The sequence below is a fragment of the Oncorhynchus masou genome, unplaced genomic scaffold (genome assembly GCF_036934945.1).
Source record: "Oncorhynchus masou masou isolate Uvic2021 unplaced genomic scaffold, UVic_Omas_1.1 unplaced_scaffold_1585, whole genome shotgun sequence".
Taxonomy (NCBI): domain Eukaryota; kingdom Metazoa; phylum Chordata; class Actinopteri; order Salmoniformes; family Salmonidae; genus Oncorhynchus; species Oncorhynchus masou.
The window spans coordinates 52,402-73,159 of record NW_027005925.1 but is presented as its reverse complement, the minus strand read 5'-3'; the positions used below and the strand labels follow the sequence as shown (position 1 = coordinate 73,159).

General features: G+C 40.7%; 1 protein-coding gene across 5 annotated transcripts; it reads left to right on the top strand.

Moving 5' to 3' along the window:
• The first annotated feature begins 346 nt into the window (after nt 1-346).
• LOC135531423 (gasdermin-E-like) lies at nt 347-15,834 on the top strand. 5 transcript variants are annotated; one of them, XM_064959471.1, is made up of 10 exons: nt 347-612; nt 1,453-1,701; nt 2,030-2,234; nt 6,317-6,491; nt 7,470-7,590; nt 8,438-8,563; nt 9,450-9,577; nt 11,570-11,741; nt 11,849-11,922; nt 15,443-15,834. In XM_064959471.1, the coding sequence occupies exons 2-10, from the start codon at nt 1,479-1,481 to the stop codon at nt 15,668-15,670; spliced, it is 1,452 nt and encodes a 483-aa protein (XP_064815543.1). In that variant the 5' UTR covers nt 347-612; nt 1,453-1,478; the 3' UTR covers nt 15,671-15,834. The 5 variants fall into 5 exon arrangements, with proteins under 5 accessions (XP_064815543.1, XP_064815541.1, XP_064815540.1 ...); XM_064959469.1 differs by having other exon boundaries at nt 1,449-1,701; XM_064959468.1 differs by lacking the exon at nt 347-612 and adding an exon at nt 813-864 and having other exon boundaries at nt 1,449-1,701; nt 6,317-6,461.
• The last annotated feature ends 4,924 nt before the right edge of the window (nt 15,835-20,758 follow it).

Below are 20,758 nucleotides of genomic sequence, written 5' to 3'. Positions count from 1 at the left end.
ATGCATCTCCTGTTTCGTTGTTGCTGTTGTTTTTGTGAAAGATATTTGATTGTATTATTTATGTTAGTCTATGTCTGAATAGATTAGGAAAATGATCATGTAATAGATGTGGCTGTTACAGATAGGTGTTTTGTGGCATAATAGAGTCCACGGTCACGGTGAACTTTCCCTCAGCTGTCAAGGAGAGTGACATTGTGGACCACAGTGGGAAATTTTGTGACAGCGGAGAAGCCAGCGTATACATGGGGACACAATTGGTGGCAGATGCAGTGGATTTAAACTTTAATTCTGGGACTGACCACGTCTTCCACACTCGAGTCGTCCTTTGAAGAAAGAGGAAGTGAGACTGAAGAAAGAGGAAGTGGAAGTAAAAGGGTTACTTAACAAAGACGAGTAAGCTACCCCCTTATATATGTGGAAGAGGACGTTTAAAAAGAAAAGTAGCATCTTTATAAACACACACTATATGATCGGTGAAAGCTGCTGTGCTGGTTTAAAGTACGAAAAGAGTGCGTTTTTTTCAACTGAAAGCCGATGCCCAGAGTTACCCATGATGTTACACAGTGATTGAAGTCAATAATTGTCAGACTCAATAGGAAACTGTGAAAAACTGTAAGTATTGAAGCTCTTGCAGGTTATGAAATACTACAATGAAATACTGCTCTTTCAGGTTATGTTTTGGATACATATATGTGTTGGATAGCTGTGCCATCATTGATATTAGAATGTTGGAAGTTTAGCCACACACAGAAAAAGGTGCCATCTAGAACCTAAAAGGGTTCTTCGGCTGTCTCCATAGGATAACCCTTTGAAGAACCCTTGTCGTCGCTCATGCATAACCACAGATGTAGGCTGTCTAAAGTGGTAGGCTATACTTCTGTGGTTAGCACAAAGCCTTAGTGTCAAGTCTGTGAGTTCACTTGTAACGGAAGTTAGACTGATATTTTCAACCACTCATTTGGTAGATAAGCCAAATTCAAAGGCGTTATCTTGCATCTTATCTAATCGTACAGTATCTGTTCATTGCTTATCTGAATCAAGATCAAACTTTTTTCAACTCTCAAAGTAAAGGGTAAGAAGTGTGGTTATTTTAGTTTCCTCTGCTGGTTTAGTTTATACCTTTTGTTGTCAGAGCATACATACAACTTTCATTACAAGTGAACGTTAGGTTGTTTGCTTTCTGTTGAATGTTAACAAACAATTGTTCCTGACTTGAAATCCTAATAGGTGTCAGGTATTCAGCAAATTATCTATTAGGAACATTAGATTATGAGGTTAAAAAGTGGTGGCATTCTCCTTTAAGTTTGTACAGGGCTAATGTCTTGACAACTGTGAAATGTATTTAGAATGCTCTTCAGAAGATGTTGTATTGATTGAGTGTTTATGTGTTCATCTTAGTTTTGTTTCTTAGACGTCTTTGTCATTTGTGTCTTTGTCATCTGCTGCAGCCAGAAACACGATCCATCACCATCTCGCAGATGTTTGCCAAAGCCACAAAAGCCTTCGTGAAGGACACAGATCATGCTGGTCGCCTGATCCCTGTGTCCAGTCTGAATGACACAGACAAACTGAATCTCCGATCACTCATTGTCAAGACCAGGCACAGATACTTCTGGCAGGAACCCAAATACCAGTCCCTTGGCTTTACCCTCGGTGATGTTCTGGAGCCTGGAGAGCCTGGAAACACACCTTTAAGCCCAAGTAAGCACCAAAGCGCTAGTGACAAATAACTATGGGTTGTTGTTGTTCTAAAATATCTGACCATTGATTTAAATATTTATCCTACTATTGTTTTTCTGAGCAGAATAGGAAAATGATAATGTCATGGATGTGTCTGTTATAGATATGTGATGGATGTGTCTGTTATAGATATGTGATGGATGTGTCTGTTATAGATATGTGATGGATGTGTCTGTTATAGATATGTGATGGATGTGTCTGTTATAGATATGTGATGGATGTGTCTGTTATAGATATGTGATGTGGTATAATAGCATAGAGTCCATTCAAATGTTGAACTTTCCCTCAGCTGTCAAGGAGTCTGACTTTGTGGACTACAGTGGGACATTTGGTGACAAGAAAGAAATGAACGCAGATGGAAACGTGGTGGCAAAGTTGGCTGATTTCAACCTGACAGTGGAAGGGAAATGGTCCACCAAACAGAAGCTGTCCCTTGGCAGCCTGAACAAAGAGAAGGTTGATGTGAAGGACTTACACAACTACTCAAAAAACAGGTGAGTTACCCTATACTATACATATGTTCAATACAGTCATAATACAGTCATAATACAGTCATTATACAGTCATAATACAGTTATACTACATCACAATACAGTCATTATACAGTCATAATACATCATACAGTCATTATAATACATCACAATACATCATAATACAGTCATTATACAGTCATAATACAGTCATAATAGTCACAATATAGTCATATACAATCACAATAGTCACAATACAGTCATATTGCAGTCTAATATAGTCATAATGCAGTCATAATAGTCATATATATATATATGTATATATATAGTCATAATAGTCATAACACAGTCATTATACAGTCATAATAGTCACAATACAGTCATATACAGTCATAATAGTCATAATACAGTCATAATACAATCATAATACATCCTAATATGGTCATATATAGTCATAATAGTCATAATAGTCATAATACGTCATAATACAGTCATATATAGTCATAATACAGTCATATACAGTCATAATACAGTTATACCAACTCACAATACAGTCATATTCCAGTCATATACAGTCATAATATTCATACTACAGTCATAATAGTCACAATACATTCATATGCAGTCATATACAGTCATACTACATCATAATACAGTCATAATATGGTCTTATATAGTCATAGTCATAATACAGTCATTATACAGTCATAATACAGTCAAAATAGTCATACTACATTATAATACAGTATAATACAGTCCTAATTGTCATACTACATCATAATACAGTCATAATATGGTCATATATAGTCATAATAGTCATAATATGGTCATATACAGTCATAATAGTCATAATATGGTCATATACAGTCATAATAGTCACAATACAGTCATAATAGTCATACTACAGTCATATACAGTCATAATAGTCATACTACAGTCATATACAGTCATAATAGTCATAATACAGTCATAATGCAGTCATAATACAATCATAATACATCATAATATAGTCATAATACAGTCATAATAGTCATACTACATCATAATACAGTCATAATATAGTCATATATATATAGTCATAATAGTCATAACACAGTCATTATACAGTCATAATAGTCACAATACAGTCATAATAGTCATAATACAGTCATAATATGGTCATATATAGTCATAATACAGTCATAATATGTCATAATACAGTCATACCAAGTCAAAATACAGTCATATTGCAGTCATATACAGTCATAATAGTCACAATACAGTCGAATACAGTCATAATAGTCATATACAGTCATATTTTATTTTAATTTTATTTCACCTTTATTTAACCAGGTAGGCTAGTTGAGAACAAGTTCTCATTTGCAACTGCGACCTGGCCAAGATAAAGCTTAGCAGTGTGAGCAGACAACACAGAGTTACACATGGAGTAAACAATTAACAAGTCAATAACACAGTACAAAAAAGGCGAGTCTATATACATTGTGTGCAAAAGGCATGAGAAGGTAGGCGAATAATTACAACCTTGCAGATTAGCACTGGAGTGATAAATGATCAGATGGTCATGTACAGGTAGAGATACTGGTGTGCAAAAGAGCAGAAAAGTAAATCAATAAAAACAGTGTGGGGATGAGGTAGGTGAAAATGGGTGGGTTATTTACCAATAGACTATGTACAGCTGCAGCGATCGGTTAGCTGCTCAGATAGCACATGTTTGAAGTTGGTGAGGGAGATAAAAGTCTCCAACTTCAGGGATTTTTGCAATTCGTTCCAGTCACAGGCAGCAGAGTACTGGAACGAAAGGCGGCCAAATGAGGTGTTGGCTTTAGGGATGATCAGTGAGATACACCTGCTGGAGCGCGTGCTACGGATGGGTGTTGCCATCGTGACCAGTGAACTGAGATAAGGCGGAGCTTTACCTAGCATGGACTTGTAGATGACCTGGAGCCAGTGGGTCTGGCGACGAATATGTAGCGAGGGCCAGCCGACTAGAGCATACAAGTCGCAGTGGTGGGTGGTATAAGGTGCTTTAGTGACAAAACGGATGGCACTGTGATAAACTGCATCCAGTTTGCTGAGTAGAGTGTTGGAGGCAATTTTGTAGATGACATCACCGAAGTCGAGGATCGGTAGGATAGTCAGTTTTATTAGGGTAAGTTTGGGGCGTGAGTGAAGGAGGCTTTGTTGGGGAATAGAAAGTCGACTCTTGATTTGATTTTCGATTGGAGATGTTTGATATGAGTCTGGAAGGAGAGTTTACAGTCTAGCCAGACACCTAGGTACTTATAGGTGTCCACATATTCAAGGTCGGAACCATCCAGGGTGGTGATGCTCGTCGGGCATGCGGGTGCAGGCAGCGATCGGTTGAAAAGCATGCATTTGGTTTTACTAGCGTTTAAGAGCAGTTGGAGGCCACGGAAGGAGTGTTGTATGGCATTGAAGCTCGTTTGGAGGTTAGATAGCACAGTGTCCAAGGACGGGCATATACAGTCATAACACATTCATAATAGTCATAATACAGTCAAAATACCGTCATTATACAGTCATAATAGTCATAATAGAGTCACAATAGTCATAATACAGTCATAAGTCACAATACAGTTATATACAGTCATAATAGTCACAATATAGTCGAATACAGTCATAATAGTCATAATACAGTCATATACAGTCATAATACAGTCATAATAGTCATAACACAGTCATAATACATCATAATACAGTCATACCAAGTCATATACAGTCATATTTGTCATACTACATCATAATACAGTCATAATATGGTCATATATAGTCATAATAGTCATCATACATCATAATACAGTCATACAGTCATCATACAGTCATAATACAGTCATAATACAGTCATAATAGTCAAACTACATCATAATACAGTCATAACACGGTCATAATATGGTCATATATAGTCATATATAGTCATAATACAGTCATCATACATCATAATACAGTCATATACAGTCATCATACAGTCATAATACAGTCATAACACGTCATAATACAGTCATAATTCAGTCATCATACAGTCATAATAGTCATAATACATAATAATACAGTCATAATACATCATAATACAGTCATCATACAGTCATAAGTCATACTACGTCATAATATAGTCATATATAGTCATAATAGTCTCAATACAGTCTTATACAGTCATAATATGTCCTAATATAGTCATAATACAGTCATAATAGTCATACTACATCATAATACAGTCATAATATGGTCTTATATAGTCATAGTCATAATACAGTCATATACAGTCATAATAAAGTCATAATAGTCATACTACATCATAATACAGTATAATACAGTCCTAATTGTCATACTACATCATAATACAGTCATAATATGGTCATATATAGTCATAATAGTCATAACACAGTCATAATATAGTCATAATAGTCACAATAGTCATAATACAGTCATAATACATCATAATACAGTCATATACAGTCACAATACAGTCATAATAGTCATACTACAGTCACAATAGTCACAATACAGTCATATACAGTCATAATAGTCATTATACAGTCATAATAGTCATAATACAGTTATATACACTCATAATAGACATAATACAGTCATAAGAGTCATAATACATTTGTAAGTCGCTCTGGATAAGAGCGTCTGCTAAATGACTTAAATGTAATGTAAATGTAGAATAGTCACAATAGTTATATACACTCATAATAGAGATAATACAGTCATAAGAGTCATAATACAATAATATCCATTCATATACAGTCATAATACAGTCATAATACATCATAATACAGATATATACAGTCATATACAGTCATAACAGTCAACATAGTATTAATACAGTCATAACAGTAATATATAGTCTTTACAGTCATTATACAGTCATAACAGTCATAACACAGTCATAATAGATCATTCAGCTCACCTTCCCAAGGTATCTTTTGTGTAAAAAGGACATTTTCAGGTTGAAGTGATTTCAGACAAGAAAGAAGTGGAACTGTACTGGTTTAGCAACTTCCTGAAACTTAGACTGTTTTCACTACTAGCTTAGTTTAAAGGGATTTTTATGAAATATGACTTAAAATGTGTCCCTCCTGCAGAGTTCTGGACATGTCCCATCCTGTGATCAAGCAGACCCGTGCGAATCCCAGGGCAGTGTTAGGCGTCTTGACGGAGAGGATTATGACATCACTACCTTGCCCGGTCACAAACACTGTCCTTAAGCATGGCAATGTAGGAGCCAACGTGAGTGCCTGTGTGTTCCTGAGCGGGAAGGTAGGAAGAAAGATTACCAAGTGTTCTACTGACGTTCTACTGAAGTGAATTATATTTGAGACAAGGATTTCCCTACCGGCCAAACCCTCCCTAACCCGGGCGATGCTAGGCCAATTGTGCGTCGCCCCACGGACCTCCCGGTCGCGGCCGGTTACAGCGCCCTTAACCACTACGCCACCCAGGAGGCCCTCTGTCCTCATATACAGTCATAATACAGTCATAATACAGTCATATACAGTCATAATAGTCAACATAGTATTAATACAGTCATAACAGTAATATATAGTCTTTACAGTCATTATACAGTCATAACAGTCAACATAGTATTAATACAATCAATCATAGTATTAATACAATACAATGTCCATCTTTTTAAGGTCAACCCTGTTACGTGAACTCTCGTTTTAATATGGTGAAACTGTTTTCTAAAGAAATATTCAACATCTAATAGTTAAATCATGGTGTAAAAGCAGGTAAACAAACTGGTTCTCCTCCTTTAGTCAATTTTCTGGTGTTTTGTGGTGGAAAACTGAGTGGGTTGAGCATAACACTTCAAACCTGTTCTCCATAGATTTAAACAAATAAATGGGGAAGCTTGCTTTCCATTGCCACTCCTTGCGAACAGGCTTCCATTACCCCTGTCACAAGGTTATTTATGGCTGATTTAAAATGGTCAGCCCTGATATGGTCAACCTTGTTACTTAATAGGCACTTACTATAATTATTAAAAAAATACCTCTTGAGATGGGAAAACACTTTTTTACGAAGTTGAACCTATGCTCTTTATGAGAGACTGTTCAAATTAGGTGAAATCCCAAAATAAATTTGAGCAAGTTACACTTCTCAAAAGGCAGCAAATTGTGTTTTTATCGTTAGAACCACTTCCTGAAGATGTGGTGGTGTAGAATATGTGACTGTCTGGGTTAGAATCTGCCTGGGCACCAAACGTCTCTGACTAATTTAAAATGTTCTCCACAGGCCTCTATGAAGCAGATCGGCAGTACTCAGACAGAAAGTGATGTGTCACTGGGTATTCCTGCAAATACTGTCATGGCCTACAGTCTGATTGAGCTCTACGTCAAATGCAATGGACAGTTTGGTGAGGAAGTGTATGGTTTGTCAATCTCCCAGGTATAGCTGCATGGTTAAGTACCATGGTAAAGTACACAGCCAGCGTCTATGTTCCTCAGTGTATTTAATATATCCCACTGTATTTAGTATATCCACTGTATTTAGTACAGCCACTGTATTTAGTATATCCACTGTATTTAGTATAGCCACTGTATTTAGTATATCCACTGTATTTAGTATATCCACTGTATTTAGTACAGCCACTGTATTTAGTACAGCCACTGTATTTATTATATCCACTGTATTTACTATAGCCATTGTAGTGAGTATAGCCACTGTATCTAGTATAGACACTGTATTTAGTATAGCCACTGTATCTAGTATAGACACTGTATTTAGTATAGCCACTGTATCTAGTATATCCACTGTATTTAGTACAGCCACTGTATTTAATATATCCCACTGTATTTAGTATAGCCACTGTATTTAGTACAGCCACTGTATTTAGTACAGCCACTGTATTTATTATATCCACTGTATTTACTATAGCCATTGTAGTGAGTATAGCCACTGTATCTAGTATAGCCACTGTATTGAGTATAGCCACTGTATTGAGTATAGCCACTGTATTTATTATATCCACTGTATTTAGTATATCCACTGCATTTAGTATATCCACTGTATTTAGTATAGCCACTGTATTTAGTATATCCACTGTATTTAGTATAGTCACTGTATTTAGTATATCCACTGTATTTAGTATATCCACTGTATTTAGTACAGCCACTGTATTTAGTACAGCCACTGTATTTAGTACAGCCACTGTATCTGTCTGTGTGTGACTGGTTATGACTGTTGTCTGCTCTTGTTCATAGAGCTGTGCCTCATCCGCAACAATGGGGGCTTTGAAAAGGTTTGGTCAAATTACGAGATTGAAGAGGATGGATTTATGGACCTGAGAGGCGACTTTGATACCAACAGCCCCTTAAATCTGAACGAAGGTAATAATTCCAGTGGAGGGTAATGTCTCCTGTCTAGTGGTCAACATGTAGTCTACTGAATGGAACGTCTGGTCAACATGTAGTCTACTGAATGGAGCGTCTGGTCAACATGTAGTCTACTGAATGGAGCGTCTGGTCAACATGTAGTCTACTGAATGGAACATCTGGTCAACATGTAATGTAGTCTACTGAATGGAACGTCTGGTCAACATGTAGTCTACTGAATGGAGCGTCTGGTCAACATGTAGTCTACTGAATGGAACATCTGGTCAACATGTAATGTACTGAATGGAGCGTCTGGTCAACATGTAATGTAGTCTACTGAATGGAACGTCTGGTCAACATGTAGTCTACTGAATGGAGCGTCTGGTCAACATGTAATGTAGTCTACTGAATGGAGCGTCTGGTCAGCATGTAGTCTACTGAATGGAGCGTCTGGTCAACATGTAGTCTACTGAATGGAGCGTCTGGTCAACATGTAATGTAGTCTACTGAATGGAGCGTCTGGTCAACATGTAATGTAGTCTACTGAATGGAGCGTCTGGTCAACATGTAATGTAGTCTACTGAATGGAACGTCTGGTCAACATGTAATGTAGTCTACTGAATGGAGCGTCTGGTCAACATGTAGTCTACTGAATGGAGCGTCTGGTCAACATGTAATGTAGTCTACTGAATGGAACGTCTGGTCAACATGTAGTCTACTGAATGGAATGTCTGGTCAACATGTAATGTAGTCTACTGAATGGAATGTTCCATATTTAAATCGTTCTCTTTGATCAGTAATTACAATGTTTCCACACTTTTGGAATATACAATTAAATGATTTGCTCCAAAAAATAATACACTTTGACAAAATGGTCTCTGTGTTGTTTGTGCGTTGATAGAACTGGAGAAACTGAGTGGTCATTTACAGCTCCTGTCAGCTCTGCCGGTGGCCAAACGCTCCTCTTTGCTCCAGCTCCTCAAGACAACCATGGAGGACAGAGAGGCAGTCAGTGTGCTGGAGAGTGTGGTGAGTGGTAGAGGTCTTCACGGGTCCAATAGATCTGAAATCCGACCCGGGACCCGAGTGGGTTCGGGTCCTAAATTCTGACTTTTGTCTCGGCTCTGGGTCGGGTCTGATCTAATTGCCACAGGTTTTTGGGTATGTGTAATTACAATTGATTTACCGAATGGACCTGATTGGACCCGTCCTCTTGTTATCTGTTTCAGCCAATTGCAACTCAATAAAATGTATAGCTTATGTCCAACTGAAACTGATTCCGGCCGCTCACCTGACGTGCCCCTGCTGCTGAGGAGAGGGAGAGAGAGAGAGAGCGAGTGAGTAAAAGGAGACATTGTCTAGGCTACTATTATTCCTGAAGATTGAGGCCTTTTTCAATGAAGTAAAGAGAAAGTTAGAGGAAAAGGAGTATTATCAGGATAAGGTAAGACCCAGACGCAGACCGAGTCGAAGTAACAATGTTTATTTCAGCAACAGAGGCAAAGGTACAGGACGGCAGGGTCAGGACAAGCAAGGGTCAAAAACCAGGAGGGCAAGAAAAATAGAGTCTGGGAAAAGACAGGATCGGACAGGACAAACGCTGGTAAGCTTGACAAACAAGACGAACTGGCAACAGACAAACAGAGGACACAGGTATAAGTACACAGGGGATAATGGGGAAGATGGGCGACACCTGGAGGGGGTTGGAGAGGAGCACAAATACAGGTGAAACAAATCAGGGCATGACAGTTCCCCGCCCTCTAGGAGCGACACCTGGCGCCCTACATACCTGGTTGACCGGGGTGCCAGCGGTGGAGGTCGGCCATGAGGGCTGGGTCCAGAATGTCTCTAGCAGGGACCCAGCACCTCTCCTCCAGGCCATAACCCTCCCAGGCCATAACCCTCGCAGCCCTATAGTAGTAGTCCTATAGTAGTAGTCCTATAGTAGTAGCCCCATAGTAGTAGTCCTATAGTAGTCCTATAGAAGCCCTATAGTAGTAGTCCTATAGTGGTAGCCCTATAGTAGTAGCCCTATAGTAGTAGCCCTATAGTAGTAGTCCTATAGTAGTAGTCCTATAGTAACCCTATAGTAGTAGTCCTATAGTAGTAGCCCTATAATAGTAGCCCTATAGTAGTAGCCCTATAGTAGTAGCCCTATAGTAGCCCTATAGTAGTAGTCCTATAGTAGTAGTCCTATAGTAGTAGTCCTATAGTAACCCTATAGTAGTAGTCCTATAGTAGTAGTCCTATAGTAGAGGTCCTATAGTAGCCCTATAGTAACCCTATAGTAGCTGTCCTATAGTAGTAGTACTGGATTAGTAGCCCTATAGTAACCCTAGAGTAGGCCTATAGTAGTAGTCCTATAGTAGTAACCCTATAGTAGTAACCCTATAGTAGTAGTCCTATAGTAGTAACCCTATAGTAGCCCTATAGTAGTAGTCCTATAGTAGTATCCCTATAGTAGTAGTCATATAGTAACCCTATAGTAGTAGTCCTATAGTAGTATCCCTATAGTAGTAGTCATATAGTAACCCTATAGTAGCCCTATAGTAGTAGTCCTATAGTAGTAGTCCTATAGTAGTAGTCCTATAGTAGTAACGCTATATGAGTAGTCCTATAGTAGTAATCCTATAGTAGTAACCCTATAGTAGTAGTCCTATAGTAGTAGTCCTATAGTTGTAGCCCTATAGTAGTAACGCTATATGAGTAGTCCTATAGTAGCCCTATAGTAGTAGCCCTATAGTAGTAGTCCTATAGTAGTAGCCCTATAGTAGTAGCCCTATAGTAGTAGCCCTATAGTAGTAGTCATATAGTAACCCTATCGTAGTAGTCTTATTATAGTAGCCCTATAGTAGTAGCCCTACCTACCTACCTACCTACCTACCTACCTACCTACCTACCTACCTACCTACCTACCTACCTACCTACCTACCTACCTACCTACCTACCTACCTACCTAATGGCAGGAATGAATATATTCTCTCTCTCTCTCTCTCTCTCTCTCTCTCTCTCTCATCACAGCTGGATCAGATGTGTGAAGGTGAGACTCCTGACCTGGGTGATCTGGAAGAGTCTGAGAGGGAAACAGTCCAGGCCATACTGGATCTTGTAGACCAATGTGTTGGGAAGGATGAGGACGAGATCAGATCCTCACTTCTCAGTGCCGTCCACCTCATTGTCAGTGCCATGGACGGTGAGATAGAGAGCAGTTTTCACAGGATTCTCCAGTTATTATTTGATCAGTTCCTGGGAAACTAGTTTCACTACTGTGGTTTTATGTGTGTATATTTATATCTTCAGGAATGACAGATGAAGGTCTCTCTGTGTTGGGATCCTGTTGCAGTCCTCCAGTCTTACAGGCCCTGCAGATCCTGGTGAGTTACATTTACATTTAAGTCATTTAGCAGACGCTCTTATCCAGAGCGACTTACAAATTGGTGAAACAGCCACTTTACAATAGTGCATCTAAATCATTGAGGGGGGGGGGGGGGGTGAGAAGGATTACTTATCCTATCCTAGGTATTCCTTGAAGAGGTGGGGTTTCAGGTGTCTCCGGAAGGTGGTGATTGACTCCGCTGTCCTGGCGTCGTGAGGGAGTTTGTTCCACCATTGGGGGGCCAGAGCAGCGAACAGTTTTGACTGGGCTGAGCGGGAACTGTACTTCCTCAGTGGTAGGGAGGCGAGCAGGCCAGAGGTGGATGAACGCAGTGCCCTTGCTTGGGTGTAGGGCCTGATCAGAGCCTGGAGGTACTGCGGTGCCGTTCCCCTCACAGCTCCGTAGGCAAGCACCATGGTCTTGTAGCGGATGCGAGCTTCAACTGGAAGCCAGTGGAGAGAGCGGAGGAGCGGGGTGACGTGAGAGAACTTGGGAAGGTTGAACACCAGACGGGCTGCGGCGTTCTGGATGAGTTGTAGGGGTTTAATGGCACAGGCAGGGAGCCCAGCCAACAGCGAGTTGCAGTAATCCAGACGGGAGATGACAAGTGCCTGGATTAGGACCTGCGCCGCTTCCTGTGTGAGGCAGGGTCGTACTCTGCGGATGTTGTAGAGCATGAACCTACAGGAACGGGCCACCGCCATGATGTTGGTTGAGAACGACAGGGTGTTGTCCAGGATCACGCCAAGGTTCTTAGCGCTCTGGGAGGAGGACACAATGGAGTTGTCAACCGTGATGGCGAGATCATGGAACGGGCAGTCCTTCCCCGGGAGGAAGAGCAGCTCCGTCTTGCCGAGGTTCAGCTTGAGGTGGTGATCCGTCATCCACACTGATATGTCTGCCAGACATGCAGAGATGCGATTCGCCACCTGGTCATCAGAAGGGGGAAAGGAGAAGATTAATTGTGTGTCGTCTGCATAGCAATGATAGGGGAGACCATGTGAGGTTATGACAGAGCCAAGTGACTTGGTGTATAGCGAGAATAGGAGAGGGCCTAGAACAGAGCCCAGAGCCCAGCCTCCTGTCCTGTATGACCTGGAGTTCATTTTTCTAGGTTTTTGTTTATGTAAATGTATTTGGGTTTATGTAAATGTATCTTCCCATGTTAAATAAACTAATATTTCTACCATTATGATAACATTGTACCACCAGTAGCAGTACTGACACCAATAACGGTAACCAGTGGCAATTTTTAACAAAAATATTGGTGGGGCAAACTCAATGAAAAAAGTGAATATGCATCGATACATTACTACACTAAACATTGAATGCACCATCATAAATAACTACCAATCCCAGAAATTTGTTTTGAGTCACACACAAAAAACGTTATAGAATAGCATGGAACTCAAACCGGCTGCGCGCATGCGCCATCGTGCATCAATGTATTCTGTCTCTCCACACCAAACGCGATCATGACACGCAGGTGAAGATATCAAAACAAACTCTGAACCAATTACATTATTTTAGGAACAGGTCGAAAAGCATTAAACATTTATGACAATTTAGCTAGCTAGTTTGCACGTGCTAGCTAATTTGTCCTATTTTGCTAGCTTGCTGTTGCTAGCTAATTTGTACTGGGATATAAACATTGAGTTGTTATTTTACCTGAAATGCACAAGGTCCTTTATTCCGACAATTAATCCTCAATAAAATGGTCAACCGAATCGTTTCTAGTCATCTCTCCTCCTAGGCCTTTTCTTCTCTTGACTTTATATTGCGATTGGCAACTTTCATAAATCCATCCATAGGTCCATTACCGCCACTGACCTCGTTCGTCTTTCAGTTACCCACGTGGGTATAACCAATGAGGAGATGGCATGTGGGTACCTGCTTCTATAAACCAATGAGGAGAAGAGAGAGGCAGGACTTGCAGCGCGATCTGCGTCAGAAATAGAACTAGAAATAGACTTCTGTTTTAGCCTTTGGCAACGCAGACGCTCGTTGGTGCGCGCGAGCAGTGTGGTTGCAATAATTTAAGAATATAGATTTCAAAATTTATTTTGCAACGTTCTCGCACGTGACGTGAGCGGTGTAGTCAGCTGATTACACCTCTCACGTCACACCGCTTGCGTCACGTGCGCGAGCGTTGCAAATTAAATTGGGTTCCGTGGGTTATGACCAGTGTATATGCTACTGCTCATATCTTTGGCTCCTATTGCAAGGAAGACCACGGTAGTCCAGCATACTTTATAGAGTAAAGTTTATTTTACTTCAGAATCAATATCAGCATCGGTCTGCAATATTGCTAATTACTGTTAGAGTGATGGGACGCAGCAGAACACCAATCTGAGTGCAGTTGCCTCTGCCTGTCTGTTAACAAGATGCTCAGGTTATGAATAAAGCAATGTTTATAAAGCTACTCTCTGCCTCGCTTCAACCATTGCATAGATACAGTTTCATGGGTTTTTATAAATATAAATAATAATAATAATATATCCCATTTAGCAGACGCTTTTGTCCAAAGCGACTTACAAGTCGGCTGGGGCCACTACTTTTACATATGGGTGGTCCCAGCGGGAATCGAACCCACGACGCTTGGCGTTGCAAGCGCCATGCTCTACCGACTGAGCCACACATCTGACATCAATTATTAACAACAGCACGTAGTAGCTAGCTAGCTAGCTACCTCAAACAGCTGTTAGCCACCGCAAGTTCCATCCAAACCACTCAGGTTGAATTATTTTATAACTTGCTCTATTTTAACTGAGGTCTGTTCAGTGGTTGATGAGCACCAAGATGTTTTATCTCTACAAGTTTTAAAATAATTTGCCAGGAGATTGTTGACATGATTCATGATGACTTTTCAGCCAGCTAACTAGAAGACGATAAACAACTATGACATTTCTACCAGAGATAAGATGTCTATTTATCTGTGGCAAATGACATCAAGCCTTCTTGGGCGGACACTACTAATGAATCTCTATGGCAGCACCCAAGTGGGCTACAGCTGACTGAGTCCCCAGGTGAGCCTCTCCATAACAGATCACTGAGGGAGGCTGAAACAGCTGCATTAGGGAGCTGCCTTTCCTCAAATCAAATTGACCAAAATGACAATACAACTTTATTTTATTTAATATAGACCCCTCTCCTGATAACAGTTTGCCACAGGAAAGAATGCTTAAGGTCCTTGTATATCTTTGTAATGAGTGATCTACAAGGCTGTAACACTAATGATATTAAATACATTTGTTTTATTTTATAGCATTCAAAATAATATATCTCTACATCTCCAAAATTACTCTACTCATCAATACTGGGACAAGCCTATTTGCTTCTAAGTATTTTAAACAATGCATACAAATCAAGTTTTTCATTATGTTTCACATTGATAAACAGTTCAATATCAATTAAAACATGTATAATGTCTAACTATTTGTCATTTTAAAGTGTTTTTCATTGTTGCAAATTCTAGGGATGCAGATGCCACATTAATTCCTGCGCTGTTTGTCCTCCAGGTGCAGCATGTGGCAGCAGGGAGTGGGGAGACCCTCTCTCTGAGAGATGCAGGTCTGGCTGTTCTGACTGAGGAGGAGCTGTATCAGAGGACAGAGAGTCTCTTTGGTCACTCTGAAGTTACACTGAAGAGAGAGGAGGACACACTGAGGACAGAGATGAAGGACCAGCCTGGATACCTTCCTCTAGTCATGAGTATCACTGTGAAAGGCCTGGCCTCTTTAGTGTAAGGAGGGAGAGAGAGAGAGAGAACATGCAACTTGTAAATCCTGTTTGAACTGATACACTCAGTATTCCATTCCATGTCTTACTCCTGCACTAGTTGAGCTGAAGAACTAGTGATCAACAGTGAATGTATCCTTGTAATGTTTTCAGTAAAGTTCAACACACGATATCAGACGTTCCGACCTCCATTCTTCTAGTCATTAGATAATACAACATAAAGTGGGACATTACAGAGGGAGGGGGGTAGTTTATTGGGATCCACATTAGATAATACAACATGAAGTGGGACATTACAGAGGAGGGGGGGGGTAGTTTATTAGGATCCCCATTAGATAATACAACGTGAAGGGACATTACAGAGGGGGGGTAGTTTATTAGGATCCCCATTAGATAATACAACATGAAGGCACATTACAGAGTGGGGGGGGGGGTTTATTTAGGATCCCCATTAGATGATACAACATGAAGGCACATTACAGAGGGGGTAGTTTATTAGGATCCCCATTAGATAATACAACATGAAGGCACATTACAGAGGGGGGTAGTTTATTAGGATCCCCATTAGATAATAAAACATGAAGGCACATTACAGAGGGGGGTAGTTTATTAGGATCCCCATTAGATAATACAATATGAAGGCACATTACAGAGGGGGGTAGTTTATTAGGATCCCCATCAGATAATAAAACATGAATTGGGACATTACAGAGGGGGGTTGGTTTATGACGATCCCCATTAGATAATACAACATATGAAGTGGGACATTACAGAGGGGGGGGTAGTTTATTAGGATCCCCATTAGATAATATAACATGAAGTGGGACATTACAGAGGAGGGGAGGGGGGGTCGTTTATTAGGATCCCCATTAGATAATAAAACATGAAGGCACATTACAGAGGGGTGGGGGGTAGTTTATTAGGATCCCCATTAGATAATAAAACATGAAGGCACATTACAGAGGGGGGGTAGTTTATTAGGATCCCCATTAGATAATACAACATGAAGGCACATTACAGAGGGGGGTAGTTTATTAGGATCCCCATTAGATAATAAAACATGAGAGCACAATTACAGAGGGGGGTTAGTTTATTAGGATCCCCGTTAGATAATACAACATGAAGGCACATTACAGAGGGGGTAGTTTATTAGGATCCCCATTAGATAATAAAACATGAAGGCACATTACAGTGTGGGGGGAGTAGTTTATTAGGATCCCCATTAGATAATACAACATGAAGGCACATTACAGAGGGGGGGGTAGTTTATTAGGATCCCCATCAGATAATAAAACATGAATTGGGACATTACAGAGGGGGCGGGGGTAGTTTATTAGGATCCCCATTAGATAATACAACATGAAGTGGGACATTACAGAGGGGGGGGTAGTTTATTACGATCCCCATTAGATAATACAACATGAAGTGGGACATTACAGAAGGGGGGTAGTTTATTACGATCCCCATTAGATAATACAACATGAAGTGGGACATTACAGAGGGGGGTTGGTTTATTAGGATCCCCATTAGATAATACAACATGAAGTGGGACATTACAGAGGGGGGGTAGTTTATTAGGATCCCCATTAGATAATACAACATGAAGGCACATTACAGAGGGGGGGAGTAGTTTATTAGGATCCCCATTAGATGATATAACATGAAGTGGGACATTAAAGGGGGGGTAGTTTATTAGGATCCCCATTAGATAATATAACATGAAGTGGGACATTAAAGGGGGGTAGTTTATTAGGATCCCCATTAGATAATATAACATGAAGTGGGACATTACAGAGGGGGGTCGTTTATTAGGATCCCCATTAGATAATAAAACATGAAGGCACATTACAGAGGGGGGGGGGGGTAGTTTATTAGGATCCCCATTAGATAATAAAACATGAAGGCACATTACAGAGGGGGGGGTAGTTTATTAGGATCCCCATTAGATAATACAACATGAAGGCACATTACAGAGTGGGGGGGGTAGTTTATTAGGATCCCCATTAGATAATACAACATGAAGTGGGACATTACAGAGGGGGGGGGTAGTTTATTAGGATCCCCATTAGATAATACAACATGAAGTGGGACATTACAGAGGGGGGGGGGTTAGTTTATTACGATCCCCATTAGATAATACAACATGAAGTGGGACATTACAGAGGGGGGTAGTTTATTAGGATCCCCATTAGATAATACAACATGAAGTGGGACATTAAAGGGGGGGGGGGTATTTTATTAATATCCCCATTAGATAATATAACATGAAGTGGGACATTACAGAGGGGGGGGGGTCGTTTATTAGGATCCCCATTAGATAATACAACATGAAGTGGGACATTACAGAGGGGGGTCGTTTATTAGGATCCCCATTAGATAATACAACATAAAGTGGGACATTACAGATAATAATGATTCTATACTCAAAGATAACATCCCCAATGCTGAATATGTGGAGTCAGAATGATGGTCCATCTCTTTGATGTCTGTGAGATTCAGTGATTGAAGAACAAAGACATGTTGTCATCAGAAACCCTATGCGGTGTGTGTGTGTGTGTGTGTGTGTGTGTGTGTGTGTGTGTGTGTGTGTGTGTGTGTGTGTGTGTGTGTGTGTGTTACGGATACAGTTATCCTGTGTGTGTGTGTATCCTGTGTGTGTGTTTCTTTTCTCTCCTTCTCCCCTCACAGGTGAAAATCATCACTCCCCAATCAGTCAACAATCAATCATCAATCAGAAGACACACCTCCTCATATTTCCTAAACCTATCACAGTTCTTTCCCCATGGTTTAAAAACCCCATTTGTTTGTTCTAGAGCTCAGCCCAGCTCAGCTCAGCTCAATCTCTCTGTAAATGCCATGTCTGTAGGTCTCTGTGTTTCACTCTCGCTTTGTGTCGTAACCTCTCTTTTGTTTAAGCACCTCATAGCACTTTGTCATCACCTGTGAGTATTGTTTTTGGTTATGGTGTTTGTGTTTGATTGCTGGTGGAAAAGGGGGAAACCAAGACAAGTCGCCCATGGGCATACACTACCCGTAGGTGAACTTTGTTAAATACACTAGTTAGAACTGGGCGGACCACCCACTGTATTTTTGGTTAGTTAGTTAGCTGTTGTTAAAGTAGGCTAGTCTAGCTTAAGGGTGTTTTTGAATACTTATTGTTTCTTTCCTTGGGTCCAGCTCAGCCCCTTTTCCTGCTCCCCCATTACCGTGTGTTTATAAATAAACCTAGAGTTTGACGGTAGATTTCAGTTGTCGTGCTTATTTCGTTCACACTTTTCCTTTGTCACAATAATAATTTGCATGAGTTATGTTACGAGTCTCATTACCATCCCCCTAGACTGTCGGGCCAAAAGGGATTCGTAACATAAGTGGGGGCTCATCCGGGATATGTCATAACTGACACCCATGCCGCTCATGTAGATTGTTGTAGTGGTATAGTTCAGTGTTGAGCGTCATAGCTGAAGTAGCATTAGTGTTTGCTATTTCCTTTGGCACTTGTGAAGTAGTGTAAAAATGACTACTTTTGATTTGAAATCCTTTTTGGATAACCCTTCGTGGGAGGTTTTTGACAAATGTCGTAGAGTTGATTTAATGACCTTGGCTGACCATTATTCAGTATCGATTCCGCAGAGTTTAGTTAAGGCGGAGGTGAAACGGCTAGTATTAAATGTATTGTTGGAAGAGCAGGTGCTTGTGTTACCGCTGCCTGAGCCTACTACCCCTGTAGCGGATGTTGCTGCTCCTGTAAAACCATTGGTGTCTGATAATGAGGGAGAGGCTAAAACACCAGCCACATTGTCCCATTTTGATCCACTCTCCCCACTGTCAAATGGTGATGCCAGGAGGGATGTCTGTTTAGCACAGTTCCAACTGGAGGTGGAAGAGAGAGCCCAAATTAGGCGAGAGACTCTCCAGTTGGAGATGTGTAAAATAGAGGCAGAAAAAGAACGAGAACAACGGCATTTGGAGATGTGTAAAATTGAGGCAGACAGAGAACAAAGGCAGTTGGAGTTCAAAATGCGCCAGATGGAACTTGAGGCAGAGACAGCGAGGCTAGCCTCCGGTCCTACTGTGCCTGTTTGTGAGCCGTCCTCACCTGCTGTGTCCTCAAACACGTTTGACATTAGTAGGCAGATTGCCTTAGTACCTTTGTTCAGAGAGTCAGAGGTTGACTCCTATTTTTGTGTATTTGAGCGTAAAGCCGTAGCATTGAAATGGCCTGAAGAGGTTTGGTGCCTATTACTTCAGTGTAAATTAACTGGTAAAGCCCAAGAGGTTTTGTCAGCGCTACCTCTGGAGGACAGTTTGAATTATGAAGTGGTCAAAGCTACTGTTCTTCGTGCCTATGAGCTTGTGCCTGAGGCATACCGACAGAGATTTAGGTCTCATAGAAAGTCTTCTAGTAAGACTTATGTGGAATTTGCTAGAGACAAGGGAAATCTGTTTGATAAATGGCATGCTGCTAGTAAGGTAACTGATTTCAACTCTCTCCGGGAGTTAATCTTGTTGGAAGAGTTTAAAAATTGCTTACCCGAACGCATTGTAGTTTACCTAAACGAACAGAAAGTATCCTCCCTGGCAGAAGCGTCTGTGTTGGCAGACGAGTTTGTGTTGACGCACAAGAGTGTGTTTTCGGCTCAAACTGAGAGTAGAGCCACTGAGTTTCCTACCTTTAGCCCTAGTCGTCCAGCAGTAGTATGTCAAGCACGCCAGAAGAATGAGCGTCGATGTTTCTATTGTCATAAAGTAGGACATATGATTAATGATTGCTTCCTGCTTAAACGCAAACAAGGGATGCCTCTTCGTGCCAAGCCACCAACAGGTGTTGCTCTAATTCGTACGGTTGTGAGGTCTGCAACAAAACAGGTGCCTCAGGGTAACTGTAGTTTGAAAGTCTCAGTCCCCGACCGCAGTTATGAACCATTCATTTTCGAGGGGTTTGTGTCCCTAACGAATGACGAAGCGTCTCAACGACCGGTTAAAATCCTTAGAGATACTGGTGCGGCGCAGTCGTTCATATTGTCTGATGTGTTGCCCTTATCTGACGATACATACTGTGGTTCCAGTGTGTTAGTGCAGGGTATTGAAATGGGTTT